The sequence below is a fragment of the Pteropus alecto genome, unplaced genomic scaffold (genome assembly GCF_000325575.1).
Source record: "Pteropus alecto unplaced genomic scaffold, ASM32557v1 scaffold123, whole genome shotgun sequence".
Classification (NCBI taxonomy): domain Eukaryota; kingdom Metazoa; phylum Chordata; class Mammalia; order Chiroptera; family Pteropodidae; genus Pteropus; species Pteropus alecto.
Window position 1 is genome coordinate 7,608,361 of NW_006433950.1, and position 11,621 is coordinate 7,619,981.

Here is an 11,621-nt window from a genome sequence, read left to right on the forward strand (position 1 = left end):
TTCTTTTTTTGTCTTTATTTTTTGGAAGAGTTTTTGTAGAATTGGTGTTATCCTTTGCTTAATTGTTTGGAAGTATTAACCAGTGAAGCCATTTGAGTCTAATGCTTTCTTTGTGGAAGATCTTTAAACTACAAATTTAATTGCTTTAATAAATAAAGGACTATTCGTATTATCTATTTCTTTTTGAGTAAGCTTTGGTAGCTTGTGTCTTTCAAGGAATTTTTCCATTTCATCTAAGTTATATAATTTATTGGCATAAATCATTACTGTCATTCCTTTGTCTTTTTAATGTCTGTAGGTTCTGTAGTGACAGCTTCTCTTTTATTGTTGATATTGGTAATTGTGCATTCCACATTTTTTTCTCGATCATTCTGGCTAGAGATTTATCAATTTCATTAATCTTTTCAAATAACCACCTTTTTGGTTTCATTGATTTTCCTCTATTATTTTTGCATTTTTTAATTCATTGATTTTCTTCCTTCTGCTTACTTTGTGCTTAATTTGCTCTTCTTTTTATACTTTATTAAGATGGAAGCTTAGATTACACAATTGAAATCCTTCATCTTTTCTAATATAATCATTTAATGCTATAAATTTTTCTCTAAGCATTGTTTTAGCTGATATGATATGTTATCCACAAATATATGTTGTGTTTTCATTTTTATTCTGTTGAAATATTTTATAATTTCCCTTGTGATTTTGGCTTACTTAATAGTATGTTAATTTCCAAATATTTGGGGGATTTTCCAGACATCTATGTTATCGATTTCTAGTTTAATTCTTCAATTGTTGTCATAAAACATACTTTGAAAAGAATGTTTATTTTGCTGTTTTTGGTTGGAGTGTTCTATAAATATCAATAAAATCAAGTTACTTGATAGTGTTGTTTATGTCTTCTATGTCCAATTTTTGTCTATTTGTTCTATCATTTACTAAGAGGATAATATTACCTTCTGCAACTATAATTGTTGATTTGCCTGTTTCTCTTTTCAGTTCTAACAATCTCTGCTTTATTTTTTGAAGCTCTGTTATTAGATACATATACATTTAAGACTGTTTTGTTTTGTTGTGTTTTTTGGTGAATTGATCCTGTTAGCCTTATATAATCTTTATCCCGGCAATAATATTCCTTATCTTAGAGTTTACTTTTTCTATTAATACAGCTATTCCATTTTACTTATGATTGATATTTAGTTTATTGGTGTCTTTATGTTTAACATGTGTTTCTTGTAGACAGTATATAGTTGGGTCTTGCTTTTATAATCCAGCCTGACAATCTCTGCCTTTTAATTGAAGCATTTAGATCATTTATATTTCATGTAACTATATATATATAATTGAATTTAAATCTACCATCTTTCTCTCCTGCCCCTTGTGCTATTTTTGTGGTATCTTTTTACTGCTACATATATTATGATCCCTGTTATTATTTTGATATTAGACAGATATGAAAACCAAAGAAATTTATTTTATATTTGACACATTTTTAGCAGTTCCAACAGTTTTCATTTCTTTGTGTAGTTCCAGATTTCCATCTGATGTAATTTTCCTTCTGCTCTAAGAACTGCCTTAACTATTTCTTTTAGTGTGTGTCTGCTGGCTGTGGATTCTCTAAGACATTATTCATATCTGAAAAAGTCTTTATTTTGTCTTTTATTTTAAAAAGATATTTTAAAAAATTCTAGATTGACAGGTCTTTCTTGAGAGATCTGGCTGTGCCATCTTCTGGCTTGTATGGTTTCTGATAAGAAGTCTGTTGTAGTTTATCTTTTATCTTCTGTATACAGTGTTCCTTTTTTCTCTAACTGCCTTCAAGATTTTCTCTGAATCTTTGGTTTTGCAGCAGTTTGACTTGATGTGTTTTTCTTTGTATTTATTTCACTGAGTTTTGCTGAGTTTCTTGGATCTGTGGTTTGTTGTCTTTAATTTTGGAAAATTTTCAGTCATCTTTTCAAATATTTCTTCTTCTCCGTTCTTTCTTCTCCATCTGAGACTCCAATTACTTGCATATTAGACCATTTGCTCTTGTCCCACAGTTCTTGGGTATTTGTTTTTTATTTTCATTCTTCTTACTCTTTGTGTTTCAATTTGGGTAATTTATCTCTCTCTGTCTTCAAGTTCGCTGATTACTTTGTTCTGACTGGGTTGCTGGTAAGTCCATTGAAGAAATTCTTTATCACTGGTATTGAGTTTTTCATTTCTACTTGACTCTTCTTAATTGTTTCTGTTGCTCTCCTGAAATATCCTGTCTGTTCTGGGAGGTCCACCTTTTTCACTACATCTTTTATCATATTCATCATAGTTATCTTAAAGTCTCTATTTGATATTTTCAACATTTTCACCATCTCTGGGTCTGGTTCTGTTGACTCTTTTATCTCTTTACAATGGGTCTTTTCTTTTTCTTGATTTTATGTGTTGATAATCTTTGATTGAGTAGTAGACATTGTGTGTAAAAGAACTATAGTAAGTGAGGTAAATTATATTTATACCTAGAAATGGTCATATTTCTTACGTTATGGTTTTAGCATAGGCTATCGAGTCAATCTAGTCTTTGATTATTTGGGTTTAGGTTTTGCTGTTGCCATAGTTACCTTCTATGCACCACAAGCTTCAAATTTCTCCAGTGGTGGACTGCCACTATTTTGTGCTTAGCGTGAGACCTCAAGTCTCATGGGGGTTTTCTCGGTATTTTCTCAGCTTTGCATGCGTGCAGCACAGAGAGAATCTCGCTTTGTGTCCCATCCCCTCTGCCAGCGGTAGACTGCTGTTACTCGTTACTTGGTGCAAGGTTTGTGGATTCTTGATTCTTCTTCTCTAACCTCAGTTTTAGGCAGCCTTGTACCTGAGCCCCGGGAGTGGGGCTTTCTTAGCTTTTCTGATTCTCCTCCAGTGACTGACAATCTTTGCCTTTTATTCAGAGCAGGTGCTAGAGCACAGGCAGACTTCCTGTTCTCCACTCCCACGGGAGCTAAACTCTGTTTTGTACTGGTGGAGGAGTCTTGGATGTGAGTGAGGTTTCTGCCTTTTCTGCAGTAGCCTCAGTGGCAGCAGCAGCAGCAGCTCTCTGCTTTCTATTAAGGCAAAATCCTGGGCACTAGTGGGTTTTCTGTTCCTTGCCAGTGGCAGATGGCATTTGCCTGGTGTTAGTGCAGGGTTGGTGGTAGGTGGGTTTTGCATCATCTGTACACAATGAGTTTCTCCATCAGAAGCAGCAGACCTTTGCCTGATAGCAGATCAGGGACCCGTGGGATAAGGGTCTCACATCAGAGGATGGCCAGGGTAGAGATGTCTATCTCTAGTAACAGCCAATCACCACCTTGTATTCATGCATGGCCCAGACCTCAGATGGCTTTTCCAGGTACCCCTGCTCTACCTTCAAACCTCGGCAGGTCCTATGGGGGCTCTCTAAGGTCTCTGCCCCACCCTAGTCATTCTCATGTGCACCCAATAGAAAACTGTGGGAAGACACAGACTCCCTTTGTATCTGGGGCTCCCAGGGGTTCTAAATTGTCATGCTAGTTTACATGCAACCTTTAAGAATTCATTAAGATACCAGTTCTTTTCTTTTCTTCTGCTTTCGTGGCAAGTACCTCTTTCTCGGGTGTTCTGTAAAAGGTGAACCGGTTCATCTTTGAAGGGCTTATGGGCCGTTGGAAATCAGTTTGCTTTGTGACTTCTGCTCTCTAAAGGGCTCAAAAATTAATTTTGTATGTTATTTGGCTTTTTCCATTGTCATGATGGGAGCGATGTTCTCTTGTGGCTCTCTACATCGTAAACAGAGGTCTAAATCATTTTAATATGGTTTTTACACAATTAAAAAAATAAATCTCCCATTCAATGTTTTCATTATGACTGTATAAATTTTATTCCCTATTAAGTCAATATGTGTAGCAAGATTACATTTTCTTTCTTGTACAACTTGGTTATTCTGAAATTAATTGTTAGTTTTTGTTTTTCATTCTCAAGCTTTTTATAGGGCATTTCTCAAAATACTTTTTTTTAGATATTTCAACCTGTCAGATAGTCGATATCTTCTCTTCCTCCTCCTTTTATTTGTTGAGACCTCTCTCCTGGAGCTTTCTTTTCTCGTGCTGCCTTCTGCGCAGATGTGCCCTAGTCCTGCCGCCCACCCGTCAGCCTGGGCCCTCTCTTCACACATTCTCTGAAGAGTAGCTTCACTGCTCCTCTGGTGGGGTTTCCTGTCCCCTACGTCGTCTTCCATGATTTATTCCCTCATTTTGTTGGATCACATCTTCTAGCAGCTTTCTGAGACAGGGGGTATATGTTTTAAAATACCTAGTGATTCTTGGTTGACCATTCATCTTTAAGGGTGAAGCACTAAAAACTTAATCGGTTAGCAGGGCTTGGCGATGGGTGAAAGTTTGGTCCTGGCCATTTCATCGAGGAACACCAAAACATCAGTAACTATAGCATACTGTTCTTGGAATGGTCAGTTCTTCAGAGAAGAATTTCCTTTTGCCTGGGGCATCATCACTCTAGTTGCTGCAGACTTCCGGGAGCTGAGAGGAAGAGGTGGTGGGAAGGGGTATGGCTTTACTTTTCTATACTAGAATGGCACCCTTCCCCGGCCCTAAGATTCTCTATGTGCACCATCTCCAAGGAGTGAATTTTGTGGGGGGCGGAGTTGAGATGGCAGGGTGATGAGGGAGGCTCCTGGATGCCTCAGGTACCAGGGGAGATCTGGGGACCAAGGTAGTCATTTTAAAGACTCACAACCAACAATCCCGTTTTCAGCCTCACCCTCCATCTGACCGTCAGAGGTTCCTGGTGCCTCCAGTTCTCAAGCGCTTCCAAGGTCGTGAGGCATGAACTAGCTGGCTTCCCCCCTCCCCTCCACCTCTCTCTCCACTGCAGGCACTGGGGTTCGACTTTTCAGATCTGCTAAATGTATCACAAGGTGGCCGCCTGTTCTGTAACCTCCAAAGTTTAGCTGACATCGCTCGGCTGCTCTTGTCTTCTTTGCCATTGTTCTGTCTTTGTTGCTTGGTGTCTGTTTTATTCACTGACTCTCATTTTAGTGGAGTTTCAAGGAGTGACATAAATTTGCTGTCTTTAAGTAGAAGTTTATTAATTCATTTTAAAACTGAGGAAAATGTGGGCAGAGAGGGCCGGGTCCTTGCCCAACGTCACGTGGCAGGTTAACGAAAGGGATGGGCAGGGTTACATGTTGCTTGTTCCCAAGCAACTTCCCCCTGGGTGCGGTTGGGGTCCTGGGGAAGCCCCCCAGAGGGACTACTTTTGAGGAGGCCGGAGTGACTCAGGCAGAGTTGCTAATGGCAGGTATTATTAAATGGTCCGAGGATTCGAGAGTCACAGAGACCTGGCTTCAGACAGCCTCAGGCAAAGCAAGGTCTCGTGCTCTCTGACCGCCAGTTTCCTCGTCCGTGAAATGCAGGAGCGACAAGGATCAGATAATGTGCTGTGTGTCCCTGTGTGAGACAACCAGACACCAAGAAGTTAGCGGTCACTCTTTGATCACACGCATTTTTTCCAGCGTGGGAGATGGTTCTTGGAGGGGACCTGACATAGGACATGGATCGCCGCGTGGTGCTTTTCCTCTGCCTGGTTCTCGTGACTTCTCAGAGTGGAGCAGCAGGTAAGAGGGCTCTGCGGGGCTGCAGGGACGATCCTAGCCCAGGCCCCTGGCTGTGATAGGGAGATTGAAAGGGGGCACGTAGGCTGCCTGGGACAGTGGCGAGGTGAACTAGCAGTCTCAGACGTGGAAGCCCCAGAGGGCATGGGGCTGGGGGGCAGCTGTGGACAGAAGCTGAGGTGGGGATCTATCTGACTCACTTCCCACAGAGGCATTCCAAGAATCCCTGAGATGGATGAAAAGAATGGAGACGGCGACCATAGAACAAGAACCGATTTCTTTTGTCGAGTGAGTTGTGGGTCCGTCCTTGCCTGAGTCGAATCAGTGGTGCCTCCCACCCCGAGCTTGCACCTTGACATCAGTGGTTCAGGGTTGGTCTAGTGTAGACTATTAATGCATTTATTCAACGCATGTTTATTGAGTACCTACTGGGTGCCTGACATTAGGCTCTGGAGATGCAGGATAGACATGTCTCTCTGCTCTCATCAAGGCTACTGTCTGATTTAACCATGGATAACATGAAACCAGGTGCAGAAGCACAGGTCTCTGTGCGTTTTTCTTGGAAGGGCTCCAAAACTCAGATTGGGCTTTCCAGGGTCTGTGACCCAAAGGCCGAGCAGCTCCGGATGAGAGGCGAATGATTATGATTAGCCAGAGAAGCATGGGGACTACGGGGCATTTCACTCAGTCAGCAGGGAGCAGCCCAGGAAGGCTTCCTGAAGGAGGTGTCAACAAACTAGGACTTGAACAAGAGTTAGTCAGGAGAAGGGGATGAGAGGGGTCGGGAGGTAAGAATGTGCCTAGAATGCTGTGTGTGCAAAGGTCCAGGGGTAATAGTGACAGGGGTAAGCGATGGGGGAGGCCCTGCCTTCCCAGGCCATCTGGAGCCCCTCTTGCTCCACCCCTACTCGGGGCTCCGGTCATCTCTCTTGCCCTCAGGCTCATCCGTGGTCTGGAGAGGAGGCTGCTGGAGGCCAGATTCGAGGGTCACAACCTCACCTTGCAGACGTCCATCATTCAGACGCTGGCCTTCAAGTTGGGCTGTGACTTTGCTGGCCTCTCACTGAACAGTGCCACTCTGGAGCCGGTCTCCCAGGTCAGAAATGACTAGGGAATGGGGGGTGGCTAGTTCTCCACCTCAGAGATTCTCCAGGGGTGAAGGTCTGGCTCCACTGCCCCCTTCACCCTTTCACCTGGGCTTTGCCATGATAGCCGAGACTCACAAAATGGGGCTGATGTTCTTTGGGGTGAATGATAGAAATGGGAGTGCTCTGTGGTCCCTCTAGGTCAGCGTTCCCTTCCAGCGTCCCCTTCCTGCCTTTGCAGGCCCGTGGGGGTGGGGGGCGGCAGTGGGAGAGGCCAGGCAATCTGTGTTCCTTTGAGGACCTTGGGGTGATTTCTGCTGAATGCCTGTGTGCTGGGGGCTGAGATGCTCCATCCTCCGGGGCCCAGTTGAGTGGGGTAAACACCCAAATTCAAAGCCGGAGCAGCTGGAGGGAAGGTCCGGATCTCAGGAAGTTTGGACGGTGGTGCAGCCAAGGAGGCGGGTTCTTCAGGTGGAGGCTCTGAGGAAGGAAATGCTGGGGTGAGGCTGGGAGAGCTTCATAGGGCGTGGGGGCCAAGGAAGGTGTCGGGGCTGGTCTGGAGGGCTTGGACACCAGGCTCAGCCTGTCTCTTGCCCTCCGCAGGCACAGGCCCAGCATGCCATGCAGTTTCCAGCTGAGCTGACCCGGGAGGCCTGTAGGACCCGCCCCCGGGAGCTGCGTCTTATCTGCATCTACTTCTTCACTGCCCACTTTTTCCAGGTCAGCACCACGGTGGGCCCTGGAGGGCAGGAGCTGGCCACTTCCTGGGGGCACTGCAGGCATCCACGCCACCTCCTGGACTCTGGGTGGGGACCAGCACCTGTGGGTCCAGCCCACTGTGCAACCTTAGCCAGCCATTGTCCCCCCTGGGCTTCTGTTGAAGCAGAGCGGTGGGAGGCACAATTACAATGTGCAAATGAGACCTAAGAACCCTACCGGGTCTGTGCATGTCCCTAGGCGGAAGTCAGACAAGGTCGCAAGATTCCTCTCCTCAGAGAACTCGCTATCTTGGCAATAAGACTAGAACCTGAAAGACTTAGTTTTAGCTCAAGCTTGATTATAACCATAGAGATGCAAAGTGACGAATGAGTCAGGGTGGGGTCAGGGTTACTCCCAATGAGCAGGCCAGGAGGGCCTCTGGAGAAGGTGCCTTTTAACCTTGGCTTTGAAAGTGAGTTGGGATAGTGGTGAAGCGGAGGGTACAAAGCTGGAATACATCAGATGGGAAATGGAGCTGCGGGGTGGCAAGAGGACAGTTTCCCAGGCGGAGGGGACAGCATGTGCCACTTGTCATCCAGGGAGCAGGCGCTGGAGAAGGCGGGGCTCTGGGACCTCCTCCAGGGTCTCCTCACGTCCCCTCCAGTCAGCCCTTCTTCGGTTGCCCTTCCAGAATGACATCAACGCGTCTCTGCTCAATGACTATGTCCTGGGGGCACAGCTGGGCCATGAACACGTGAACAACCTCAGCGAGCCGATCAACATCAGTTTCTGGCACAACCAAAGCCTGGTACTGGGAGGGTGCCCCATTTCCACCCCGCCACTGCCCCCTTATGTCCTGTTGAACATTGGTTTGACTAAACTCAAACCTGGAGAACCATCTTGGAAACAAACCGTTTTAAATTCATCACTTTGGAAATTCCTGCCAGAGAAAGAAGAGAAGCTTTTACTCACTGTATTATCCAGGCTTCTTTAAGTTGCAAGTGATAGAAAACCAACTCTAGCCAATGTGAGCACAAAAGGGAATTTATTGGCTCATGTAAATAAAATGTCCGGGGCTTCAGGCACGGCTGGATCCAGGGGCCAGTACGATGCCATAACGGCTCTGTGGAGGCTCTGAGGAAGGAAATGCTGGGGTGAGGCTGGGAGGGTCTCTTTCCATCTTTCAGCGATGGTCCGCCTTGGCTCTCTACCCTGTGGCAAGATGGCAGCTGAAGAGCTGGACTTCTTTCCCCTCTTCTCAGCAGGCTCTTTCTCACAAGGCAACCAGAATGGAATCCTAACGGTCCAGCAGGGTCACGTGTCCACCCCCAAATCCTCCCTGTGCCCAGGGGTGTGGAATGTGTGGGTTGTCCAGGCTTGGGTCCCACGGCCCAGGGACCAGGCCGGATTCATCGGAGGTGCGGTGGGTCCTCAAGGGAAGTGTAGATGTTGCTGCTAGCAGGAGAGAAACGGGCTGCGGGGCGGGCGCAGGCCCTGACGCCCGTGCTCGTCGGTCCCTGGCGTTCCCGAAGAGCCCGGCGCCTTCGCGCTCTGGCCCTGTCTTCCCGTCGGCCCCTCCTGTACACTTGCGATTTCGTCATCACCCTTCCCTTTCGTTCCTCTGGGCCTTTGCCTCTGCAGTTCCCCGTCACCTGGGATGTCCTTGCTCCACTCCCGTTGCAAATCCAAGGTGTCCTCTAAGGCCTCAGGGCCCCAAAGGTCCCTTCCCTCCTCAGGACCCCTCTACCCCTTCTTCCATGGTTTTCCGTGTCACTGCCTGTGTCACAGCCACCACCCGTCCACCCACGTGGCTTACCTTCGGGGTTGTCTGTGGATGAATCTCTCTCTCCCGCCCTGGGAAGGGTCTGGACCATTATCAGGCCCCACGGGTAGCAGAAGGAAGGGGACATTTAGTTATAGAGCACCTACTGCATAGGCTAGAGTTGGGCACTCAAGGATCCTCCTTGCCTTGAATTTTTCTACCACCCTTATGACTTAGTATAAATGATCCCATTTTGCAAATGAATCAGCCGAGTGAGGCTCAGAGCTCTGCAACTTGCCCGGGTCACTCTGAGTCCATGGGAAAGTGGGGCTAGGATCTGGGTCCGCCTGATGGCAAAGCCCAGCCAGCACCTGGTAAAATGTTGACAGGATGCAGTTGAGTCATCTTAGGCCTCCAGTTTCTAGACCCTGACCTGTGGCCCTCCCCGGCACCCCTTGGATGCACCCAACTCCACTCCAGCATCTCCCCTTAGGAAGGCTACACGGTGAACTGTGTCTTCTGGAAGGAGGGAGCCAGCAAGCAACACTGGGGGGTCTGGAGCCCTGAGGGCTGTCGCACAGAGCAGCCCTCGCCTACCCAGGTGCTCTGCCGCTGCAACCACCTTAGCTACTTTGCCGTTCTTATGGTATGTGGGGGTCAGAGCTGCAGAAGGTCCCATGCTTAGGACAGAGGAGGAAGGGAAAGGCTGGTGCAAGGGACAAGAAATCCTACTCAGATGGGCTTGGTGCGGGGGAAGGAAACTTATGGGCTTGTGTTCCTGAATAGGCTTCAGGCCTGGCTTAATCCAGGGGCTCAGTATCACCGAGACAGGCCTTTATCTCTGTTTCTCAGTTGTGCTGGCTCCGTGGGGGCTTAGCCCTCCGACTGGATCTCCCCATGGAATCATAATATGGCTGCCAGCACTTTCAGGCTCATGTCCTACTAGCTTTTAGGCCAGTAGAATGAGAGCGTGTCTTACCCCATTCTGCCAGCCAAAGTCTTGCAACCGAGTCTTATCAACCCGGTGTGCTACATACACATCCCTTGACCAATCACTGGGCAGGAGGAGGGAGGGTTCCGACGGGCCAGACCTGGTGCACCTGTCCACACAGAGGGAGAAGTGGTATGTCCACCTAGGGGGAGAAGGAGGGAGGTTCTCACAAGGAGAGGAGGACGAGTGGAGAGCGGGGGAAAGCCGCCGTGTCTGCCATGGCTTTTTTCAAGCCAGGACCGTGGTGTGGATTGTGGGGCAAGGGGGCATGGAGCTGAGGTCTGGCATGTCTCTGATTGAGCCTGGGTGGGGCCCATTTCCATGCATCCAGCCTCCAGCCACGCTTTCCTCCCACAGCAACTGTCCCCAGTCCCTGTCCCTGCAGGGCTGCTGGCGCCTCTCACCTACATCTCCCTGGTGGGCTGCAGCATCTCCGTCATGGCCTCCCTGCTCACCATCCTGCTGCACTGTCACGCCAGGTAGTCTCCTGCACCGGTGCCGGGCCTGCCCAGCCACTGCTGCTCAGCACCCCGCTTCCTTACTTGGTCCCCAAGAGTGGGGTGGGTTCTCCAGAAGGTGGAGTCCAAGAGGCAGGAGACCAGCCTCACTGAGTGGCTGCTGCCGGGTCCCTGCCCCCTCTGGACCTGTGTCCCTGTCATTGGGTGTCTATGAGCCCAGGGGGTTCTGCTGCCTGGGTGATGACCCCGGGCCACAGAGGGCCATGCTCTCGCCCACAGGAAGAAAAATGACTCCATAACACACATCCACATGAACTTGCATGCCTCTGTGCTGCTCCTGAATGTCACCTTCCTGTTGAGCTCTGCACTGGCCATGCCCTCCGTGCCCGGGTCAGCATGCATGGTGCTGGCCGCCGTCCTGCACTATGCACTGCTCAGCTGCCTCACCTGGATGGCCATCGAAGGCTTCAACCTCTACCTTCTCCTTGTGCGTGTCTACAATATCTACATTCGTAGATATGTGTTCAAGCTCTGCGCAGTTGGCTGGGGTAAGCACAGCCTCCCTCCCCTCTTGCTTCCCGAGACTTCCAGCTGGACAGGGTATCTGCTTCCTTCTCCTTCTCCTTCTCTTCATCCTCATCACAGTGGCCACTGCCAAGACCACTGGTCATCATCCCTGCCAACAGCTACCACCACTTCCTACATTACTGTTCTTATCATCACTTCCACTTCTAAAACCTCCATGACCATCACCTCCATCACCTCCACCATCACCTCCAACACCACCATCACCTCCAACACCACCATCACCATCACCTCTAACACCACCATCACCACCATCACCACCATCACCACCATCACTTCAATCACCTCTATCACCATCACCTCCAACACCACCATCACCTCCATCACCACCACCACCACCATCACCATCACCTCCATCACCTCCACCACCACCACAACCATCATCACCTCCATCACCACGACCACCACCACCATCACTTCCATCATC

The 11,621-nt window shown here is 48.2% G+C and overlaps 1 protein-coding gene across 1 annotated transcript in view; it reads left to right on the top strand.

Annotated features, from left to right (window-relative positions):
• ADGRG5 (adhesion G protein-coupled receptor G5) overlaps positions 1-11,621 on the top strand; it is a 21,644-nt gene that overhangs the window by 6,001 nt on the left and 4,022 nt on the right. Inside the window, exons 2-9 of the mRNA XM_006908791.1 lie at positions 5,516-5,617; positions 5,824-5,902; positions 6,554-6,710; positions 7,303-7,419; positions 8,090-8,206; positions 9,654-9,806; positions 10,509-10,630; positions 10,889-11,157. Coding sequence (XP_006908853.1) covers positions 5,554-5,617; positions 5,824-5,902; positions 6,554-6,710; positions 7,303-7,419; positions 8,090-8,206; positions 9,654-9,806; positions 10,509-10,630; positions 10,889-11,157 — 1,078 coding nt within the window. The 5' untranslated portion in view covers positions 5,516-5,553. The remainder of the gene's footprint in view (positions 1-5,515; positions 5,618-5,823; positions 5,903-6,553; positions 6,711-7,302; positions 7,420-8,089; positions 8,207-9,653; positions 9,807-10,508; positions 10,631-10,888; positions 11,158-11,621) is intronic.